General features: G+C 52.1%; 1 protein-coding gene across 1 annotated transcript in view; it reads left to right on the forward strand.

Moving 5' to 3' along the window:
• Positions 1–23257, forward strand: part of Tspan11 (tetraspanin 11) — a 62304-nt gene extending 39047 nt beyond the window's left edge. The window contains exons 4-8 of the mRNA XM_021191101.1: positions 12980–13054; positions 13871–13975; positions 16286–16444; positions 16781–16867; positions 22829–23257. Coding sequence (XP_021046760.1) covers positions 12980–13054; positions 13871–13975; positions 16286–16444; positions 16781–16867; positions 22829–22888 — 486 coding nt within the window. The 3' untranslated portion in view covers positions 22889–23257. The remainder of the gene's footprint in view (positions 1–12979; positions 13055–13870; positions 13976–16285; positions 16445–16780; positions 16868–22828) is intronic.
• The last annotated feature ends 389 nt before the right edge of the window (positions 23258–23646 follow it).

Genomic DNA, 23646 nt, shown 5'->3' on the forward strand with positions numbered 1-23646 from the left:
ACACACACACACACACACACACACACACACACACACACAGGGCCAGGAGATGGTCAAGTGCCTTATACAGAATGGTACAGGATTCACATATAGTCTATATCCATACTCTAGCTCTTTAAAATCATCTTTAGCTACTTACAATTCCGAATACAGTGCAAGTGACACACAAATAATTGTCTTATCATTAAGAACTAATAGTGACATTCTGTACCCACTAAGTACAGGCACACCGTAGCAAACCCTGCCTCCTCCACGTGCACCCAAGGCTGGTTGACTCCCTAGATGTAGAGCCAACTCTTTCGCTAACAGATGGTGAAGAGTTGGCCACCTAAGGTCCCTGAGAGTCTTCGGCGTGTCCCAAATCTAACCATTCTGCTGGAGGAAGACACTGGGTTATAAGAACTCAGGCAGAGAGCTATCCTGTACTTCAGTGACCGGCCCTTGTGGGGACTGAGTCTCATGGAGATGGAGCTATCAGACCCAAAGAAAGACCTCTTTCCATGAGAGGCTCAGTTCTTGGGTCTGTGTACAGCTGCACTCTGAGGGGCCTGCGATTCTAGATGTGCTGTTGTCCTGGGTCCCTAGGACCTGTCCGAGGAAGGCAGGCTTCTGAGTCCTGCGCCTCCTTCCCTCCTACCAAGGACTGCCTTGTAGGGCATCTCAGGGAACATGAGGCAGAGGAGGAACCATCTGCTGGGGAGACCAGGGCTCCCTCTTGACAGCCTAAGAAGGAATACAGACACTGTCCCTTGAGGACCCAGCTTCTGACTCAGCCATCCATCTAGGGGGTGAGGTGTCCCCAGAAGCCTCGGGAAACAGCCTCTGCTGACTAGGCACAGCTTGCTGACGACACAGATGGCCACTGTTCACCGAGCACCGCCGCCGGCTGCTCCTCACACTCCACCAACCTTGCATCAAGGCACTGCCATCTGCATTGCTCCCAGCATTGGTGCCTGCTCTCTCACTCGGGCCTCACCCGCCCCCAGAGCTGCTTGGGCTCCTGATGTGCACTTGACGGGAACTGGGGAGCAGGTCCAGGGGAAGCCACCTGCCAAGAGAGGGGTCACTGGGAGGAGCACCAAGGGAGCAGGCTCAAGCAGGTAGGAGGCAGAAAGCAATTGCATTGTCAGGAAAGGGTAGGACACATAGAGAGACCAGAGGCGCCTTTGAATGTTAGCAGGTCAGAGCCAAAGGAAGTTGGGAAGGGAAATTATGGTAAGACTGCATCTTATCTGTCTGGTCCTCCTGGTTACTACTAACTGGGATGCTCACAACCTGATTGTGGGGGTGTTGAGGCAGCGGAAAACTACAACGTACACCTATGGGAAGGAGAAATAAATGGTCCATCTCCTATGCTCTGACCTAGTATACCTCCTGTCCCCAGAGGGCCAAGATTCACTCTTTTTTGCAGCTGAGGCACTAAGGCCCAAAGATGTGGAGTGACTGAACCCAGAATGCAGAAGTCCCCTCTACAGTCAGTGCCCTCGGAGGCGGGAGTTTCATGGCTCAACAGTCGGGTCTAGAATCTTCCCAGAAAGCTACATAGAAGTAAGGGTAGAGAGCATATCTCCAGATGCGCTCTCAGATTAGAGATACAAGATAGGGCAGGCTGTTGGTCCAGCTATGACTGCATGTGTGTGTGTGTGCACTTGCACAGGTGCCTGTGTGTATGTGCACACGGGCATTCTGAACCTTTTCAACACATTCTAGAACTTTCTCGGCTCTCCACTTGGAGTGTGGGATGTAAGGGCCCCCTTCCAGGGTAACCCACCCACACATTACAGAGTCACCTTTCCTAATTGCATGCTGTCACCCTTAGCAGCCCTGACGTGGGCCACGTGGCCAGTATTTCTACTTTGGAGTAAATTGGGGGAACAAGTTACCAGAAGTCACCTGCATTCTTTGCATTTCATTTGGGAAGGGACCGGAGGACATTAGTCTGTGCCAAGATAAGAGGATCACAAGTGTAGAAAACTGTCAGTCGGTGCAGTAGACAAGGCCCTGCCCCAGAATTGGGAATTCATCAGGCTTTGTGGGCCCAGGCAAGTGTCTCTGGCGAAGAACACGGAGAGTAATGTCTATGAGAAGGGGCTGGTAGGAAAGTGTACAGAGTGTGAGAGGAGGAGGGCTCATGCCTGCGGGTCCCTGGGTTTTCCTCCATTGAAATCTGAGCTCATTTCAAGCGAAGGCCTTTCTCAGTGAGTCCGACAGAGCCAGCGGTGTTACTCTGGGTCTCTGCGGTCACTGCAAGGTCCGCTCTTTGAGACGCTGGTGCTGACCTGAGAGTGGAAAAAAAATATTGCTCTCCCATTCGATTGGGAGGGAGCTATAGGTTCTCAGAGCCTTGGCTGTAGGTTATGACTTCCTGGGTCACTGTTTCAAAGATTTAAGTGCCACCAAATAGAGTAGCACAGAGGATCACTCTGTGGCCGAGTGGAGGGCAGAGCAAGACAGATTAGCAAGTCACAGGGGAGGACACAGTTGGACTGTAGGGGCTTGGCCCTGGTGCCCTCCTAACTTCTCACTGGAGCAGCTTCTATGGGGGCTGTGTCCTCACCCGGGCTATGGGCACGTTGGGAGCAGCGCCCTAAAAATAACTGCTAATTTAGGTCCCTTCTCAAAGGAGTTGTGCTATGATGTGTTGATTAGAATTGTGCTTTTATGATCTTTACATAACTCGGCTTCCCAGACCTGAGGATGCTTCCTCGTTATCCCTGCATCATATCGCCTGTAGCAACGAGGTTACTACAGCGCCTAGGAGAGACTGGGCCACGCACCCAGGTTGGAGGTTGCATAGCAAGGTGGGCAAGTTGTGAAACAAACAAACAAACAGACAGACAGACCCAAACCTGCTTTTGAGCACCAGCCCAGATACATCTGCCGTGGATTCTAGACTTTGTCCTCCTAGCTACCAAAACCTCAGAAGACCAGATGGAAGCGTTGTGATTCAGGGTCCCCTGGTTTTCAGAAACTGGGTTCTAGAGCTTACTTTTTTCATCCATCCCCTCCCCCCCCCCCAAAAAAAAACCCAGGTGCTCGCTTGAAATGTAAATGAAGAAAATATCTAATAAAAAATTGAAAACAAAAAAAAAAAAAAAACTCTTGACAAAGACCCAGTTTAGTCTGAGACATCCATCATGATCTTCATTTGGCTGAAGATATAAAAGTTTGCAGGGCCCACATTCCAGATTCTAAAAATAGGCCCCTCCTTTGATCTGGATGGCATGGGCCCTGGTCACCAGCTTTCAGTTCAGATGGCCTGAATTCATTCTCTCTCTCTCTCTCTCTCTCTCTCTCTCTCTCTCTCTCTCTCTCTCTCTCTCTGCTAAAATAGAAGACCTGATGTGAATAATTTAAAGTCCATCCCTTTTCCCTTCTTGGTTCTTATACCAAGCCGATCGCTGCTACCATGTCCGAAAGGATGATCTATTCCTGTCCCCAAGGACTGTCACCTTCTTAGGAAAGCGACTTTTAGGGGCTGCAGACAGGCCAGGACGAAGGGTCCAGGAGGGAGGGATACCCAGCCTTGGTGCAAGCAGGCCGGCTGTCCTCTAGACTCTTCCTGGGGACGCTTGAGGACACTTCTACCCCCACCACACCCCAACTTGGATGCTCATCGTTCCAATGCCCGTCTTTGATCTTTTCCCTTTTCTCTTTGGGGACCACTGTGTGTAGAGCTGGACTCACTGTGCTTCTTTGGGGCTTCCTGCCGCCTCCATCTGATTAAAGATTTCAAAAGGGAAGTGAACACCGAGGGAGAAAATGAATAAAGGCAAGGCAGCCACCTCCACAGAACAGAATACATCTAAAGCAAATGATCATCTCTCTACACCAAAACTGGGCTTCAACGCTGCCCGTGTTAGCCCAAGAAAGCAGTGAGAGTAAGTTCTTAGTTAAACAATTCAGAGTTCAATGCCTGAAAGGACAGTGAGCCAGGAAATGGGTGGCTCAGGGTACTCATTCTAATCTGTCCTCAGCCACTTTAGTCATTGCTTCCTTCTATCATAGAAGGACAGAACAGAGAGCAACGAGGTTCTGGGCTATGTTGCTTATGAGGTACTGGTGGAAACCTGAGTGTCTCAGTACTCGTGTTTGTATAACACACGCACACACGCGCACGCGCACACACACACATGCCTATAGCAGCAGGCAGGTGTCTACAGAGGGCATGAAGCATATCTGTGACAAAGCCAACTGTCTAATATCTGCCGGGCTCCAGTCTCCATCCTCAAACTACAAAGCTCTATTTGGTGACCCTCCCTCGCCCCCCTGAGGCTCAGAGTAACATAGGGACCACCTCTAAGCACAAGGCACTCACTTTACAGGTTACACATCTTTCCTACACAGCCATTTATAGACTCAGACCCTTCTGGGAAGGCCATCTAGACTCAGGGACAGTTAGACTATACTTGAGGAGGCTGGAGACCTTGGTCTTAAAGACGGGTGGGTGGTTGGACAGATGGTCATGTGAACCATGGAAGGAGGGAGGGAGGGAGGGAGGGAGGGAGAGAGGGAAGAGGAGGTGATGACAGTGGTACAGACAGGAGTCAGGTGTCAAGCCATGGCTTCCCTCTGGCCAGTGAGATTGCCTAGTGGAGAGCTGTTATGACAACTTGATCTACTAAGATGCCAACTACTCTATGCCTAGTACTGACCCACACTGTCACCCAGGCAAGATCCTGAAAGTGGTCGTGTCTGCATGGGTATTAGACACCTTGTCCTAGCCAAGTGTGCAACAACCCAAGAGCACTGCTACATCTGACCACTTCTGATGGTGGAAAAATGGATGCCTTTGGTGACCTTGGATGTGTCTACATCTTGCAGCCAGGTTTCTGACTCCCTCCCGAGGACCTTGGCTGGAGCGTGCAGGAAGCCCTCTCTTGTACCTCACCATATCTCTGAGTGCCTCTGCTGCACCCCAGCCTCAGAAACACGGGCAGGGTCGGTGCACACCCCTCATGCCCAGCAAACCTGAAGATTGCGCCCCTCTCTGGGTGGCTGGCCCTCATTACCAACCTATGAGCCAGACTGCACAAAGTACCCCAGGGAAGATAATGAGACCATCAAGGAAGAGGTGGCCTGTGGAGAGGAGGGGTCATTTATAGAACTGCACCCCCCCACTTGCCTCTATCCAAGCAACTGAGTCTTCACCCCACACCCACCCAACCCCAGGAAGTGGCACAAACAGAGCTGTTGTATTATTTCTCCTAAAGAGACAAACATCTCTTCACATTAGCGGGATACCAATGACACACCAAAGAAATGAATCCACCCAAATCTACCTTGTGGAAACAGTGGGTACACCCCAGTAACTTACTGTTCCTCTTACAGTAGCCCCAGTTACTTGCAGGAGCACAGGTGACCCTCAGCAAGCTACTTCACTCAAGAGCCCACCCCCATATGGATGCCAACTTGAAACTTGAGTTCTTGAGCTTCCCATAACTTGCAGACAGCTCCGCCAAAGAAACTCCTCTCCTTTATAAATGCTATTTTTATAACCTCAGGGTACGACCTTATGAATCTTTTCGAGTCTCCTGATCCTTGTAAGCTCCCTGCGCTTCTTGACTCTTATGAGTCAGCTTGCCCCTTTAGAAGGGAAAGCTTCAATTTGGAGGAAGTAGCTACACAAAAGGGAAAGATTGCCTTCCTTTGGGGACACAGCCGGCCTTGGGCCTTGGGGCTAAGGCTCCCTTTACCTTAAGACCAGAAGAGGAGCGGTGGTATTAGATGTCTGGCTGTGTCCCCTTCATGGTTCATATTGGACTCGGCTGTGGGAAAGCCTTCATGCTGACTGTCCATGGTCAGTGTCCCAACTAACATTGAGGTTCTAGGGACACTTCAGTCAGGTGAAATGTAACACCCCAGAAGCTAGATGGCTGAGGGCTGGCACCCCCCATGGTAACTGACTGAAACACATAGGTTTCCATCGGCAGCCAGCAGCCTGAACCCCTCTAGATGTGACAAGCATACATACCTCACTTAGCCCACCACAGAGCAGAGAATGGGACATCCCAAGGGCAGGCTGATCCTAAAGCAAGGACACAGACCTGCTCACTAAGCAGAAAACCCTGCACCAAGCAGGATGCACTAGGGAGGAAGGAGGCCTTCTGACTCTTCCAGGCCAGGAGAGCATGCTGGACAAACACCTCCCTCTCACTCAGCTTGCATTTAATGCACAAGACCCAAAGGGTAGCATCTTTACCCTAGTCACACAGGCAAGCCAGGCCACCTTCTGTGCCACTACCTTCCAAACCATGACCACCTTTTTCTACCTGGTCACTGCCACCTCCAACAGCATGCTTGATAAATACAGTTGCCTGGTTGGTTGGTTGAGCTGTTGGTTGGTCGAGCTGTTGGTTGGTTGGTTGGTTGGTTGGTTGTCTTATTGTCTGGTTGTCTGGTTGGTTGGTTGGTTGGTTGGTTGGGCAGTTGGTTAGTTGGTTGTTTGGTTGGTTTTTTTGTTTATAGCCGGTTAACTTCCTCCATCAACCCTCACCTCCACACTTCTGCAGCCAATGCTGCAATCACACATGGGAGACTGGATGCTCAGCCATCAACCTCAACAGGTGTTTGCCGCCCATTGGTTCCCAGCTTTCCTGCTCTTCTGGGCACAATGTAGGGAAGAGAAAAAGGACTGTGGTTCTGTTGAGTAATACAGGGCCCTCTGCTGAAAGGGGTTTATACTCTTCTCAGATGCTTTATTCTCCAAGGTCCCTGACCTTTCCCAACCCCCAAGCTATCTGTTCCCTGGAGCCTGAGGTCTCCTCTCTTGCTCCTGGTAGAAATGTCTCCTTCTTGGTTCCCTTTTCTCCATTACTCTTTTCCTAGAATTCTTACCACTAGCGACCACACTGTGGCCCCATCCTGGTCCACTGCCACCATGCCCTGCCCTCATTACAGGCTTTTCTATCTCCCTGTTAGCCTGTGAGAAAACGGGAAAGCCCAGACTCCTCCAGAGGTTCCCAGGCAGGTTAGTCAGGTCCTCGTCCATAACTCTATCAGCAGAAGGATCCTCGAGATTCCTGGGTTATGTGCACCACCCCATCCCCTCCATAGGGAGCCTGCTTCTCTCTCTGCACCCAGCTGCAGGCCCTGTACCCATTCTGGATCGCGTTGTCACTCAGCCCATTCAGATGGAGCCCTGGGAAGTCCCCACATAAAACCTGGTAGGCGCCTGTCTTTGGCTGGTCTCACAGGAACTGTGTTTTGCTTCCATGGTGTCTGGACACATGCAAGGTGATCCTCTTGGGCCCCAGCAGTTATCCCTGTACTCTGGATGACCTCTGTGCTTCTGGAACACTTCCTTCCTCCCCAGGACCTGCTAGCCCCCTCCCTGCCATGTCTCAGCTATCTTCATGCCAGTTCTGATGCTGTCTCTGCCCATCCCCCATTCCAGCCACCCCCAGCAGAGACTGGCACCACCTCACACCTCCCAGGTGGGATGGCTGAGGCCCAGCATCCAGCCAGGCCAGGCTGTGGCCCGTTGACCCAGTCTGTGAGCACTGGGCTGGTGCCAGGAGGACTAGAGGTCACCTTCGACCTTCCAACAGTGACATCTTGTTAGAGGAATGACTTGATGCTCCCGAGTCTACATCCTCTCTCTTCTGCAAATAGCCAAGTGCCTCCAGCTGGTGGGTAATTGTCAGAAAATAATTTGCCCCAAGGTCACTTGCTGCTTAAACAGCTGGCGCTGTCTTTTCCGGTTTGGCTTGGTCTGAAGTCCCTGGTCCTCCCCCATCCCCTGCTGCTGTCATCTTTCACACTCAGCTGCTGAGATTTTCAGAGGGGAGGAGGGGCTTCTCACTGGCGGTTAACTTTGGCCATGTCTTAAGTCTGCTTTTTCTTCAAGACTATTCTGAGCACAGCCTGTATCTTCACGAGTCCCAGCCCTCCTGGACCACCACCTTAATGGTTATGTGGTGGTCTGGTGGCAAGCCTTCAAATGTGCAGAATGTTGAGAGGAAACAAGGAGGAGCGCTTTGGTAACGTTTCCTTGTTTGTGGCAGAGTCCATGCAACAGAGGAAGTCTGAGATGGCAATTTTATAAAAGTCTTAAAACTGACCTCAAAGACAGCAAAATAGATGCCGAGCTGCCGCCCTGAGTCATTGGCCCCTGAGTATATGACCTAGAAATTACCCGGCACTTGGCTTGCCCCAGTGTGGGGTAAGTCCATCTGAAGACTGTTTCTAATTAATTGCCTAATGTCCTAGGGAGACGTATTTCTACATGTTTCCTGCAGAGCCTCTCATTATAAAATACGCTGGTTTCGTTCAGAGAATACTGTGCAGTCCCAGAGTCCTTGCAGCTCTGTCATTTTTAAAAAAGAATCTAACTTTGCTTTGAGTTAAAACTGTTCTATTAAAGAACTATCGGGGTGTGTGACGGGGGAGATGGTTCCAAGAAATAAAGACCTCGCTGTGCAAACATGAGGATCAGGGTTCGATTCCCCCAGATTCAGACAAATGCTACTCCTATGCAATTCCCATGGCAACACACCTCTTCCCAAGTCACCAAGAGCAAGAACAGATGGAAGAAAGAATTCCACACAAGTACAGCTTGGCGAAGCAATGAGTTTATTGGTGTTTCTCACAGGAGTGCAGCGGACCAAAAAGCAGCTTTCTGACTGGAAAGCTCACCCCAGCACATGTGAGGCTGAATCCCTGGCGCTCCACGCACATCTTGCAGCCAGCTCCACCCAAGTGTTCCCCTGTCCAGCAGTTGCTTCCTGCTTACATAACCTTGGGCAGAGGTCTATGAATCTTGTTGCTTCTTTCTGTCCTGAGAGGACGCTTCCCTTTGAAGGAAGTAGTTACACAACCCTAGGCCGTCACTCCAGTCTCCTGACCCTTGCTCGGATCACACTGAGTAGTGCAGATGTGTCCTCCCAGACAGGCAGAGTCAAATCCTTCTAATGCTTGTGTTTCCGGATCCCATCTCTGGTTTCTTGGCAAGTGAATAACTTTCTCCAGTCTTCTTTTGTGCATTGCAAAGTGCCTAGGGACACATATGCAAATCAAGTCTCAGCATCAGCCTGAGAACCTGACAGGGAATGTGTCTCAGACTTTCCCCAATCTCTGGATCGTTGACGTGTCTGCTGGGGAGTTTCGCGTTGTAGAAACTGTCCCATGCTTCAAAGGTCAGCGGCACCCTGGTTCTGCCTTCTGTACCGCCTGTGACAATTGAAAAATGTCTCCAGATTTTGCCAACTGGTCCCTGGAGGCAAAGTCTTTCCAGAATGAGTGAACCGTTGGGTAACGTGAACTTGAGGTAGCAGCTGTGTCGCCTTCCGGACAGAAGGTTAACCTGCTTTTCAGCACAGGGCTGACCCTGCTGCAGGTTCCTGTTGTCGCACACTTCTGTAACCCAGGGGTGTTCCCTGAGCATACACCTAACCTTACCAGGCACAGTGGAAGAGCCAGGGAGCTCCAAGATGTGCTTTCTATCCCCAGAAGCTCATAGTTACTCTGGGAAGACAGGACTGAGCTCTTCGGCAGAAGCAACTGAGACTCAAAAATGAGTCTTGCTGTGTCGAAGGTGAAGACCTCCCCAGAGCAAAGGAGCAGTGGACCAGCAGGGGAAGGAATCAGAAACCACAGAGTCCAGAGAAGAAGACCAAGGAGACAAGGCTGAGTCAGGCAGGTGTCAGGCAGGTGGTGCTGTGGACATCTTCAGGGGTCGGCACTGTAGAGGCAGGACTGAGCTGGGAAATGAAGGACAGGTAGGCACCACCAGTGGCACTGGTGAGGGCAAAAGCTTGAAGGCTGGACAGATGGCCTGGGGTGCAAGCCCTCTCTGAGTCATTCCAAGGGACTGAGGTGATGGTGCTGCGAATCTGCAAGGGCTGAGTAAAGTGTAGAGGAGGAGACAGCAGGGGGAGGCATTCCTAGGGCTCATGACCTCCCATCACAAATGCAACAACCCGCTAGGACCAATCAGTCCTGTGCTCAGAGCCCTTCACCTGCCTCCTGGGAGCTCTCACAGGGAGCTATGACTCAGGGACTCTCCCTCCCAGGTGAGTCACACATCCGCAATCCTCTTGCAGTAGGAATGGCTGCCTGAACTGTCACCTGTCCGCCAGCTCAGTCCCCTCAGAGCGCCAGGCTCCACCCCTGTTTCCTGGGATACCTGATCACATCAGAGCATCACCCCTTGCTCGCTTGGCATTTCGCACAGTACCAATGTGTCTCCTCCACATGACACCTTACACATGTCACATGGCCTGCTGGATAATCTGAGCAGTCCCAGTTTCACCAGAGATGTGACATGGTTTCATGTCTCTCTCCTCCCTCTTTATACCTGTTCTGAGGAGCTACCATAGTTGAGATTTCCCCAGGGGAGCAGTATGAAACAGCCGCCTCCTCGGGACTAGTACCCATGAGTGATTCACAGCTGGCAGAGAAGCAGGTGGCAAGATGTGATCTCCTAGCAGCAAGCAGCCTAATACTGCTATTCAGGGACAGGCGCTCTGTCACCTCTTTCCTGATATCTTGGAGGACACGTTAATATACATTTGAGAGGTCTGGGTTAAGCAGTAATCCCTGCCTATAGGTCCTGTATGACAAGACAAAGGCTACCCTTAGTACCACATCTGGGCAAAGAACGTGGAGGACAACTTCAAGCCAACCAAAAGGGAAAACAAATTAGAAGCATTGAGGCCCTGAGGGCCGTGGAGTAGTGGGACATTCTCCTGAGTGGTGACAATGCAGCCACACTCTCTAGTGGGCCATGTGGTTCCAGGAGTGTCCTCCACTGATCTACACTGCTAGTCCCTGACACTGTGTGGCAATCGCTGCTTACCTCAAGCCTACACTTGGCTACGTTCTGGGAAGAAGCTTGTTAGAGCTCTGGAAAGTCAACTTCTCTAGTCAGGATGGACAGGGCAGACAATGCCACCATTGCCACTGGCAAGGGATTGAAAGCCCAAGTGCATGCTCAGGACTTCCAGGAAGCTCGTGCCCTACGTACAAGGACCACGGCACCAGCACGGCTGTTGTGGAAGCATCACCCTGGTCGGCACCAGCATGGCTACTGTGGAAGCATCACCCTGGTCGGCACCAGCAGGGCTATTGTGGAAACATCACCCTGGTCGGCACCAGCACGGCTATTGTGGAAGCATCACCCTGGTCTGAGAGTACTTTTCTAATTTGCAGTGGTGCCCATTCAGCCCCCGTGAGCACAAGAGCCTGACTTGTCACAGATGCCAAGCTTGCCACCAGCTCTCTCGGTGTCTTCATACCCGTTCCTGAGAGCAGACACGGGCATCATAGATCTCTTAGACGCATCAGCTTATTCTGGGGCTCATTCAGTACCATCTATCCAAACAGATGAAAGAGTCTTGGGGCCAAGGAATGTGTCCTGGGAGCCTATAACCCCTCCCCTACTACTAGTCCGGAGTCTCATACCTGGAACCTGGAAAGCCCTGTTTAGACAAACAAACAGAGCCTCAGACAATGCCTACCGCAGACGGGATCACAGATGTCTAGTCTGTACCCCTCACGGCACCCCACTCTGTCTTTTCCATATCCTCAGCCGTGGAGTGATGGGGTGCATCTGGGAGGAACTGACAAAGCTTGAATGTTCAGGCCTTGTGTCCTTTTCTATGGCAACATGGGAGAAAACAGGAAGGGTGATCAAGAACATACTTTGCCCTCTCTGCCTAGGCTCCTTGGGTGACAGGCAGTCTAAACCCCCTCTAGAGAGACTAGCAACTTCTCCTGGTCACCAATGGTAGCTAGCCACAGTGCTGAGAGCAGAGAATGCAAAGATATTACCAAGCGCTGAGAATTAATTGGAAGGGCAGCTTCGCCCGGGTCCTTTCCTTAGGAGTTGAAAGAAATCCCACACCCTTTGTGTGTGCTTCATAAGCCTGCCCATCAGGCAAAGAACAATGACTCTGTCTTGCCCTCCTGAGGGCCCATTACAGCTGTCTTCTCCTGCCCTCATACCTTCCCCTACTTCATCTCGGATGACACCCAGAGGTGGCCTTCCTAAATCCTGTGATCTCAATACACTTTCGTGGCTACCCTTATATGGGTTCTAGGGAGAGGACAGATATTCTTCTTAGTGGTCATCTGCCCTCCTCACTTCTCTATTCTCTTCACCTCCCTCTGTTCCTTGTCCCGCGCTTGCCTGTTCTCTGCAGACACTCCCTGTCCCTGTCCAGTCCTCTCCCAGATCATATGGACCTAGCCTGTTGGCTCCCATGAGGCTCAGGAGTGCTAATGACAGTTCACAGCCAGGTGGATGCCAGGAGAGAGGCTCACAGCCAGGTACCTGAAGCTTAGGGCTGGCACTGAGGAGCCTGGGAGAGGCAGGCATGGTAAGGGCAGCCGAGAGCCCTGGGGAAACCTATGTAGTATAGGAAGCAGGCATTGGGGCTGGAATATATAACTCAAATCACCACCCGTGGGCTTCTATCTTTGCCTTCTCCATGGCCCTATTTCCTTGGCCCAGCCTGAGTGTCTGCATTGTCAAAACGCAAATATTCCACACTTCCTGGGGTACTCTTCTGCTTGGTGTATGCTTCTCTCCTTGTGTCCTCTTTAGAGAGGTTTCATGGATGTCATCTCCTCCACAAGACCTGCTCTGACACCCCTCCACATCAGGAGCCTCTAAAGTTATCCCATAGAATACACAGAGTTCTAATAACTTCATGATGCCCAACACCCATGAGCCAATAGTACCTTACCCTGACCTACAATGCCTAGCACCTCACGTCAAGTCAGTGTCCACTCAAGCCTGGATGGGTAGGTGGATTCTTGGGCATCCCAAGGAGTAGTGAGCAGAGGAGTGAGTGGGAAAATTGGTGATGGCAGCCAGCAGGGATGGGGTTGTCATGTCCAGGTGTAGAGAAAATGAGGAGGGTGGGACTGACAGGAGCCCTGGCAGGTGTCCCTGCTGCCCCCTGCTTCTTCCCAGAGGGTTTTGTGACAGGGGAGCCCTGATTCCCAGGGTGACCATTCCTCTCCTTGCTCCTAGTATTTCTGCCTGTTGCTGGTCATCTTCTTTGTGGAGCTGGTGGCAGGGGTCCTGGCGCATGTGTACTACCAGAGGGTAAGTACGAGGTCCTGATGCAGAGTTTTCTGTGGGTGCCATGACAGAGTCACAGCAAGAGGTTGGGGTCATGCTCCCTAGGCAGCTGGGGCAGGTGTCCTTATAGGTGGTCCTGTTTCCTTGGCTGGTGATCCTTGGCACCCGTGTCCTGCCCCAGGTCTGGTAGATCGCTCTGTTTCTGTTAGCACTGCTGGGCTTCATGTAGGAACCTGGGTGAGAGTTTCTCGGGGAGTCCGGTTCATCCTTCTCCCCTGACCCTCTCAGGGATCCCTAAACAAGAAACCCACCTGCTGAGATGGTCATTGAGAAAGGATGAGAAGGGGTCAAAGGGCAGACTGACACTCTGTAAAGACTGGCGTAGCCCTGCCTACCTGGATAGGTAAGAGCCAGAAGCCCTCTTCCCCCGTGCTTATGGCTTCAGATTCAGGATTTGAGGGCAAGAACAGGGTGACATGGGGATGAAATAGACAGTGTGTCCCAATCAAGCAGGTCATTTCGAGCCAGTGTCTACCTAGTTTCACAGGGTCACAAGTGCCCACAGGTACAGTGATGGTCATCACCCCTAGATGTGTCCCCTGATCCAAGTCTCAGCCTCATCTTGCAATCAGAGTTTAAATCCACAGCAAGTTGAAGGCAGCGCCTATGAGACACAGCCCGGGCCTTGCCATCCTCTGCCCCTCTGCCCTCTCTGCCCTTCCCGTCAGCCCACAACACAGACTGAGTCATTCCAGTGTCCTGACCCCAGCTGGTGGGGATATGGGGACACCTGGGGAGGGGGAAGGGGGATCTGCTGACACTCCACACTCCCCTCCTCAGCTGAGTGACGAGCTGAAGTGGCACCTGAACAGCACCCTGACTGAGCACTACGGGCAGCCCAGGGCCACAGAGATCACAGCCTCGGTGGACCGGCTGCAGCAGGACGTAAGACACACAGAGGGATGCAGGCTTACACCCTGCCTCTGTCTCTCCCAGTCTATGCCATCCACCTCGGGACAATTTACTCACCCTCTCTGAGCTTTTGGTGACACTTCCCTAACCTAAGCTATAGGGCGGAGAGGTGCAATGACGGTCATCACCTCTAGATGTGTCCCCCTACACCATAGAAAGTACTCAATGAACCCTGGCTTCCCCCATATACCTCTTCCACTCTGGCCAAACCCCTCCCCTGCTGCCTTCCAGTTTGGGTCTCCTGGGACAGAAAGCTGCTCTCAGCTCCTCCTGCCTATGGACTAATTTTATCCTTCCTCAGAAAGATAGGAATCAAGGTCCCAGTGTTCTAGACCAGGCGCCGTGGCTCAGAGCAGGAAAGAATTTTCTGGGTGTGAGCCATTGGACAGCATGTGAGAGATCTAGGAAAAGGTCTCATTTCCAAGAAGACATGGCTGATCGCAGAGAAAATGACCGGGTGCACATGCCTATACGTGGGTACACATGACATACGTACTCACACCCCATATGCCTAGCCCAGTAGCAGGAAGAGGGCAACCCACACTGCTGGTCTTCTATTGTAAGCAGTGTGCATATGTCAGGACCCGTGTGAGGCGAAGGTTGGGCAGGAGCCTTGACTAGAGAATCTCTCTCAGGGAGCTGTAGAAAATAACAGGTGACACTGACAGCTTTTCCTGGGCACCTCAGATTAGAGAATTGGGGAGGTAGCCTGGAGGAAAGCCACACTGCCATTGGCCTGTCTTCATGGCACCAGTGTGTGTAACATGGGCCTCTCCCAAACTGGGGTAGTGAGGGTCCCAGCCAGCGTCCAGGTAGGAAGGAACCAGCCTGGGACCATGGTGCATCAGAGCCAGGGCCACATTTGGGCCACATGTATATAAATGACACACATGCACATGGAGCACTCCTCATACAATGAGGGTAGTGGCAGTTGTGTCTTGGTCTCTGCTGGCTCTGTGCAAATGCTAGGTGCTCTCCAGGAACCTGCTCTGTCGATCTTCACACAGTCCACTGTAAAGGGTTTTGTCCCCACTTTATGAGTAATGTAGCATCTCAGGGACACCAGCACACACACACACACACACACACACACACACTGCACATACACACATACACACATACATATACATACATACATAAACAACACAATGCACATACACACATATACACACATACATATACATACATACATACATACATACACACACACACACACACACACACACACACACACACCACAGGGACACCCGGTGTACAAATGCCATGTGACTCTCAGCACAGCCCACCCCAGTCACTGTTCTGTGTGTGCTGTCACGTTCTGTGTGCTATGTGCCCTTGTGAGCTGTGGTCATGCTCTTATCTCACTGTTATGTCACATGTGTGCTCTGGGTGTGATACGTAGTATGTATGCTCTCTCTGCTCCAGCTGTGGTGTGGTGTGTATGCTCTGACCTTGCTACTAAGTCGTGCATGCCCTCTGGGTGTTCTTTCGTGCTGTGAGCATGTTTAGTGTGCTCAGTTATGTGCAGACTCTCTGTTCACAATTACAGGTTTCGCTGTCCCCAAACAAATCACTTTCCCTTCTTCCCTCTTTCCTCCTCCTCAGAAGGACAGCAAATGGTAAGCCAACTCCTCAGCCTCATTCCTAGCATAGAGTAGATGGCATTTGAGTCAATTGTCCCCTACCCACAAGACACCCACAGGACAGACTCAACACAGCTGTGTCATGCACTTGGGCAGTCTTAGGATCTCAGGGTCCTGACTTAGAGGGGAGAAATGGCAAACATTAGTCCTTTGAATCACTTTGCCTGTGGTAGTATTACACTTGGCACTCACACCAGCCTCTGTAGTCAGTGCTGACTGGCCTATGCCCTGCATAGTCTCTAGGGCACACTCCATGCCCTTCTGGTCTTGGGAACCTCAGGCAAGGCTAGGTCCTTTTCCACAACTGGATGAACTTGGTATCTTCCCTTTGTGACGTCCCCATGCTCTGGACCCTGGCTATACACGCTAATGTCACCCAACTTCATAATTATGAAAGCCCTGCAATCTGTCTGACCCCCAATCTCTCAGATAAACCCTACCCTAGAATACCCGGCACAAGATAGACAACAGGTGTCCTGCAGAGAAAGGCCCCAGAGAGACCCCGTCCTTCTCCAAAGGGAAATCACAGAAGAGAGAGGGGCCAGGCTAAAACCTGAATAGCATAACTCTTGGCCCTGGATCACAGGGGCAGGAGCACCACACAGTCCCTTCTCACCCGAGCCTCCTCTTCTCCTCTCAGTTCAAATGCTGTGGCAGTAACAGCTCAGCCGACTGGCAGCACAGTGTGTACATCTCGTCTCAGGAAGCCCTGGGTCGCCAGGTGCCCGACAGCTGCTGCAAGACAGTGGTAGCCCTCTGTGGTCAGCGGCCCCACCCCTCCAACATCTACAAGGTAGAGGTAAGTGCTGAGATCACTTAGGGTCTGGGAAGAAGCCCAGCCCAGCAGGCAGGTGTAGAAAACAAACACACTCTTTGACTTTCAGATCACAGAGCCTGGGGCTCTCAAAGATCTGATAGTATACTAAGAATTAACAGACCCTCCCAGAAGTCTCAGACACCACGGCTTATCCCCTGGGGCTCTCAAAATGGCCAGGAGAAATTCTAAAGATGGTCCCTTTAAGCACGGACATCCCTCAGCCTCAGCTGCACACAGGGTGACAGTTGGTCGCTCATGCCCCAATCCTCTAACCTGTTTGGGGGGCCAAGGTTTGAGTAACCCACCTCTTCCTTACAGGGAGGCTGTATGGTCAAGCTGGAACAGTTCGTGGCTGACCACCTGCTGCTCATGGGAGCAGTGGGCATTGGGATAGCCTGCCTTCAGGTAAGTGAAGCAGAGAATGTCTTCCCTCAAACACCTGTCTTGGGGGAAAACAGTTGATGCTTTGTATATGCATGTCTGGCCTTTCCCTACTCCTGCCCCTCCCAACCCCCTTCCCCTTTGCAACCAAAGATGAACCACAGTGTCAGACTCATTCCGCAGAGAGCCTTAAACAACTTGAATTTGTCAGGAATCAGGGGACTTGGGACACATCTGAGTTTGGGGTTAGGTATGTAGCATGTGCCCCATGTGCACAGCACAGCCTGCTGGGATTGTGGAAACATGTATGCCAGGGTGTGTGCATGTGTGTGTTTAAGTTGCCTGTGTGCACATATGTGTGTGTGTACCTATCATCATCCCATGTGTATTCATGTATGCTTTCAGAAAGATGCACCCAGTCTCCCTGAGGATGGGCAAAGCTACACTCTCCTCTCAATACCTCTCCCCACATGCCCTTCCTCTAGCCCCCATCGATGAAGTGAGCATCAGTCCCATCAAGGGACTTTAGGGGAGGAGCCTTGGATGCTGACCAGGCACAGAAAGTGGCCCCATCCTCATGTATACTCCCGCTTCCTTCCGATGGTGACGGCTGTGTGGTGGCTACCCTTCTAGAAGGGCTTACGCATCCTGCTGCCCTGCCTGCATCTCCCACCCCAGCTCTGGGAAGGGGCTGCACATTCAGACACCAAGATCCCATTCTGTCCCCAGCTCTGCATGACCTTGAGCCACTGCTTACCTTCCTATCCTTCAGTGTCTTCTGCAAAATGAGGCTCATCTTCCCTTCCACACACTGCCTATGTAAGGACCGGGCACACGTGCCTCTCTAGGTAGGTGTAAGCTGGCCTTTCCTGGTACTCTGTGGTCTCAGAATATTTTCAGATTCTTCCTCCTAATGGATCCTCAGCCCAGACTCAAGCTGAGCACACTCCCTACTTCCCGGACCAGAAACTGAGATCCAGAGAGAATGAACCTTCCACTTAAACCTGCAGCCACTCTGGCCCTTGGCTCTCCCAAGTGCAATGGCCTACACCGAGGCCCATGGGAAGGAAATGCATGGAGTGCTGATGCCATCTGACTGAGGAGGCTCCCAAAGTAGGGCTGTCTCTGGACCAAGGTCCACTCCCAGCCCCGTGGGACTGGAGGGCCAGCTGCAGTTTTACATGCCAAAGCAGGTTCCCACTCTTTCGGGGGAGAGCCTTCTTATTCTATCACTGATGATCTAGGCCATGTCACCTAGGGTCAGTTATATCATCTCTGAGCCTCTGAGGTTCCTAAAATGAAGCCATCTCCTATGATGGTTGGTCATATGTGCAAATCATGGGCCTCGTTGCCAAACAGATGCAGGTACTTCACAAAAGATGTTCATTGCCTTTATTTCTACACAGGTCCATCATCTCCCCCAGATTCCCCAGTGGCCCCTTGGTCTCTTCACTGCCAGACCAGGGAACTCAGGGAGGTGCATGGCATGGCCCTTGCATTTTTACATTTCCCAGGATGGGCCTCTGCCCCTGTAGTGAACCCACAGAAGTTCTAGGGCCAGGCAGGGCTGCCCATCACTCCAGCTCCTGGGGTGATTTCCAGGGCTCCAGGGACCCATCACACAGGTTTTTAGGGACCTGCCCTAGAAGGACACTGACCAGGCCTGGTCCACCTTAGTCCACTTCTTCCTGGCCATTGTCTGCAAAATTGTAGCCAAAGGTATTGGGCCAGGCACGGGGCTGCAAATGCTCAGAGCCCAAAGTCAGAGCAGGTCAGTGCTACCAGCCAGTCTAATGTTCAGGGCCAGGTTACTGGGCAGGCCGGTTGGGACACCTCCTGCACTATGACTCTGCATCTCCTTGCCCAGGATTCTCCCATGTGGTTCACTGAGCAGAACCTGGTAATGGCGAAGCCTCGGTTAGAGTGCCCTCTACTGGCCAGAAGTGGACATTAATCTGCCCTGTCCTCCAGGCAGCCTGGAGCCTTGAGAAAGGGTCCAGAACAACACACACAATCTCTCTCTCTCTCTCTCTCTCTCTCTCTCTCTCTCTCTCTCTCTCTCNCACACACACACACACACACACACACACATACACTCTTACACAAACACACGCACATTCACCAAGGCTCAGGACAGCATCCTAAAATGGATGTCTTGTTTCTGAGAACTGGAGGCATCTTGCCTGTACTGGACTGTAAATGTATCCCCATGTCTTGCTGTGTGACCTCTGGGGAAGCCATAGTCTCTCCCAATGCTTTTCATTTCCTTATCTGTAGGATAGAGAGACTGGAGAAATTATTTTCAATCAGCAGCCAATGGACGTTGCCGCATTGGAGACTGGTCTAGCACAGAAGGCAGAGGGCTCTTGGCATTGAGACAGGAGGCAGGCCTAGCAAAAGGGACATCACCAGCTGCTCCCATGGCCCTGGGGTACATGTATAGTGTCCAGCACAGTTTGCAATGCTGCTCTAGCCCACCCTTAGCAACCCTGTGCCTCCACTGCCCTGAGACTTTGCTAAGGTTGCTAGCCCACTGACCACTACGCGTACAAACAATGGCCAAGGAAGCCGCCATACCTCAGGGTACCTGCACAGAAAGCTTCCTCAGATTTCAGAGACTCCAGAGGAGCTAAATGGAGCCAGAGACGAGGTATGGAGGGCTTAGGAGGTGGGAGACAAAAGCTAAGTGTGGAATTCCCCTGGGGGTCTAGCAACGTGGGAACTGAGTGGGGAAGTTACAAAGAGACCCCACAGAAGCCTGAATATAAATGGAATGGCGTATGGTGGGCTTCACAGTGTTGTCTTTGCGACTGCAAGTGGGAGCGGGAGTTGGATGTCAGGAAGGCTAAAGGGAGAAGCCCCTCCACTCGGAGAGGTTGTCCTCCGGGCACACATTTGTTCCTCTCTTCAGTATGTCCAGGCTTGCTGCCGCCCCACTGTATACCCTCACACACTGAGTGATCACACCCGAGCTCGCTCAGGTGGAGGGTTGCTGCTGGGCCCGTCTTATTCATTGTACATTGAATATGGCTCACTAGTCCCAGAGATGGAAAGTCACTGGCCGACGATCACACAGCCGCTGTGGCAGAGCCAACCAGGCCCCCCTTTCCTCATGCTCTTTCTTCTCCACCGGCTTCCTCTCTTGTGGGTGGCTTCCACTCAGGCATAATCTTAGAAAGTAATTTATAGAACATTCTAACTGGGAAACTTTAAAAAGGTTAGAGTAAGTAGCCTAGGAATCTTTTCTGGACATCCTTCTCACACACAGAGGACGCACCTCCCACCCAGAGGACGTGCAGAGGAGGCTCTAAGGCACACTGTGCACCAGCTTTGTAGCAGGGCCATGCTCTACCCATGGAGGTGAGGGCTTTCATAACCACTGGGGAGGAGGCAGACAAGAACACAGGACATGGCCTTACAGTCAGGCAACATCAGCCTGTGCACTGGATTCTCAGGAAAAATGAAGGCGGCCTTGGCCGTTTCTGAGGCCAGGGAGAATTCTTGGAGGAGGTGGTGGATACTAAATTCTGAGGGAGTTTGACAAGTAGCCGCAGGAAACGGCTACAGCATGAACGGGGGAGACAGGAGAAGCCTATGGAAAGTCCTGGCTGTTTCACACAACCAGTCATGTGAGTCCTGGGGGGCCTGCTGGCCTCTCTCAGGTGTGACAGGGGCTTCGTTCTAGCTTTGGAAGAATCTTGCCTGCCAGCACAGGCTTAGAGAGGGGTGCAATAACCCCTGAGGTCACACAGCTTATAGGTACCCAGCCAAAACAGAACCAACCTCAACAGCCCACAGGTAGGACGCTGATGTGTTTTAGAGGCCAGAAAACAGACTGGCGGAGGCTGGGTCTCCAGGTCACTGGGATGTACAGGGAGGTCATGGAGCCCAAGCCAGGCCTTTCTTTCATGCTGTCCAAAGATTACCAGCTGCTTGCTGAGAAACCTCATAAGAAACCACGAGTACCATAGCTCACTGTTTAAAAAAATGCCTCGTGTGTGGCCAAGGGCTGTAACAAGTAGCATCCCAAGGGAGCCCCGTGTCCAGTGCAAGCTGAGTTGGTGACAGGAGCCAAACCCAGGAGCTGGGCTACCTTTGCTTATATTGCACTCCCCCGGGAATGTCTCTGTGCTGTCTCATGTTACCATGCTTGCTGCTTGGATCATCCACGCTGGCTTCTGTGTCCCCTGCCAAAAGGAAGACACTGGTACTCTCTTAGGTCCTAGTAACCTATCATGGTTTACCCTCTGTGAACTTAAGGCTAGATTTGTAGTGTGTGCATGTGTTTGTGTGTGTGCGTTTTCACGTGTGTACACTGATGAGGGCATCCTTTATCTCATCACATTACACAACATGTACATGTATGTATGCATGTGTGCACCTGTGCACATATTACTAAGTGCATACACTATCCTTCCACCCAGTTCAGGATGTTATAGGCACATGTGCACATGCATGCATGGATGTGTTTTGATGAGCGCACCTAGCCTGTGTACTTGCTCTGCCTGTTTAAGACATCCATCTCAAATAAATCACGCATGTCAGGGAGCTGGGCTCCTGCAAGACCATCTAGAGTGAATTGCATGCTGAGGAGAGACGGGTCTAGCCCACAACACACGTAGGCCTGCCCTGTGTACATCAGAAAGACCCAGATATCCCATGGGGAAAGCATCCAGCCCTGGGCTGGAGACAAGAGCGTGATTCAGTCCCTGGGTACATGTCTGAGGACGGATGGCCGTGACAGAGCCTGCTTAAAGCCAGTGGAGGCGAGATAACCTCTTAAGCTGCCTTTGGGCTTCTGATCCTGAGTCCCGAGGTGGATTAGCAGCGCTCTTAGCACAGAGGCTAAAGCCGAGAGCGGCATTTGTGGCCTTGGTTGTCCTAGGACAGGGGAGTGGGAGGAAGATGAAGAGAGACAAACCGGTCTTGGATGGCCTGAAGCTAACCTGACAAAGACAGGCAGCTGCCTCAGGCTAAACTCCTCTTCATGGGTCTATTGCTACTCTGGCTGGAGCTGCACTGGTACCCGGGCCCTGTACATCGAAGGTCAGATCTCTATAATAAGTCAGGATAGTTCCTTATGCAAAGGCGCTCACCTTCATCCCCATGCCGTGTGACAGTGTGCGACTGCTTGACACAGGGCTCATGTCCTAAACACAGAGACTGAGCAACTGTATTGTCACCACCAGGATCAGGATGACAGCCATGGGGTACCTTAGTCTGACACATCTCTGTCTCTTTGTTCTCAGGGTCCCCATGGGTGGGAAGGAAGAAAAGGGGGAAGACACGGTTGGAGGGAGAGCAAAGAGTATGGGGTGCAGAGTACAGATCCTCTGTAGTTTGGGAATGGGAGCTGTCTAGGAAGCTGGGCAGGTGGCACCCTCTGACTCCTTGTCCAGCCAGTGGATCCAGTAGGGGTACTGGCAGGCAGGATGCCAGAGTCTCCATGCTGAGCTCCTAGGAACCTTAGGTGTTCCTCCCAGAACTGTGATGGGCTTTAGTTTGCCTCTGGAGCCCTGGGGCAGCAGGAAGCAGGAAGCCATCTTATAGAGAATAAATGCTTCAGACAGCTCTGGTGTGTGAGTGGGGACGTCATCACAGAAGAGCCAGATACACGGAGCTGCCTATAGAGAACCTCTAGGCCCACCGGTCAGTAGCACAAACTGGGTGGGTGCTGGAGGGGATAGCAGCCACTGGGCCCCATCCAGACCCACAGGATTGCTGTGTAACCAGGCTCCATGGTTTTAGCCTATTCTAGCACAAAGGTCATACTATTTGGGGAGCACTTCTCAGAGCTTGCTCCCCGACCGCCACCCCACATCAACCCATCCTGGGATCCTGTGAGAAACGGCAGGCCCTTCCTGGTGGGCAGGGTGTGATGGGGTGTAGCTCGCAAGCCCTCTCCAGCGTGAGTAACTGCTTCCCAGCATCCAGACAGAAGCCTATGGAGTTCTCATAGCTCTCTACTCTCTCTCCACCCGGCAGATCTGTGGGATGGTCCTCACCTGCTGCTTGCACCGAAGGCTCCAGCAACAATTTTATTAAAGGAAACCCATGTACCCTGCTGACTGGCCCACCCAAGGGACCACATCTCCACTTCCCGAACCAGTCATCGCTGCGAAGTCATTGCTGGGGCCGTGGACTCCTCCACCCTATGCAGAGGCCACCAAATGCCTGTGGTTGTGGTTCCTGTGCACTCCAGCTGGGCGGGGCCTCAGCTCACTCCTCCATTCATAAGTACTCAGTCACAGCCAGAATCCTTGGCAAGGGATGGTCCTGGCCAGAGGCAGCCAGCGCCCTTTGCCAGGCACTGGGATGCTGTGGACTACAGGTGGCCAGAGCTCATCTCCCTCTGATCCACCTCAGTGCCTGAGTCTGGAATAGAAGGCTGTCAGATGGTCCCTCTGAGAGTCCTATGGGCTTGGCGTGTGATTCCCACTGGCATGGGGCCCCAGCTGACTCTCCTTTGGGAAAACCAGCACTTTGGGCAGACCAGGTTAGCTCACCCTTGAAACCTGACTGATTTTTCAATCTCCCCGCAGAATAGCTGGCCAAGTCCTTCCTGTAAGGCATGGGGCAGAAGTGATCTAAGGTAGGGCATCTTGAGGTAGCTGTTGAAGCCAGCAGGGTACTAAGGAAGCAGGTTGGTTACAACACCTGGGAGAGAGTCACACGATGGTCACAAGCTCCAGCCTCTGGTCCTGTTCCCAGGCTTGGCTTCCAAAATGTCAGGCTTAAAATGTTAGTGAATGTGAAACTCTCCCCTCCCCGGCAGTGGGGCACACCACAGTCTCAGCTGCCGA

The sequence above is a fragment of the Mus pahari genome, chromosome 2, assembly GCF_900095145.1.
Source record: "Mus pahari chromosome 2, PAHARI_EIJ_v1.1, whole genome shotgun sequence".
Lineage (NCBI taxonomy): Eukaryota > Metazoa > Chordata > Mammalia > Rodentia > Muridae > Mus > Mus pahari.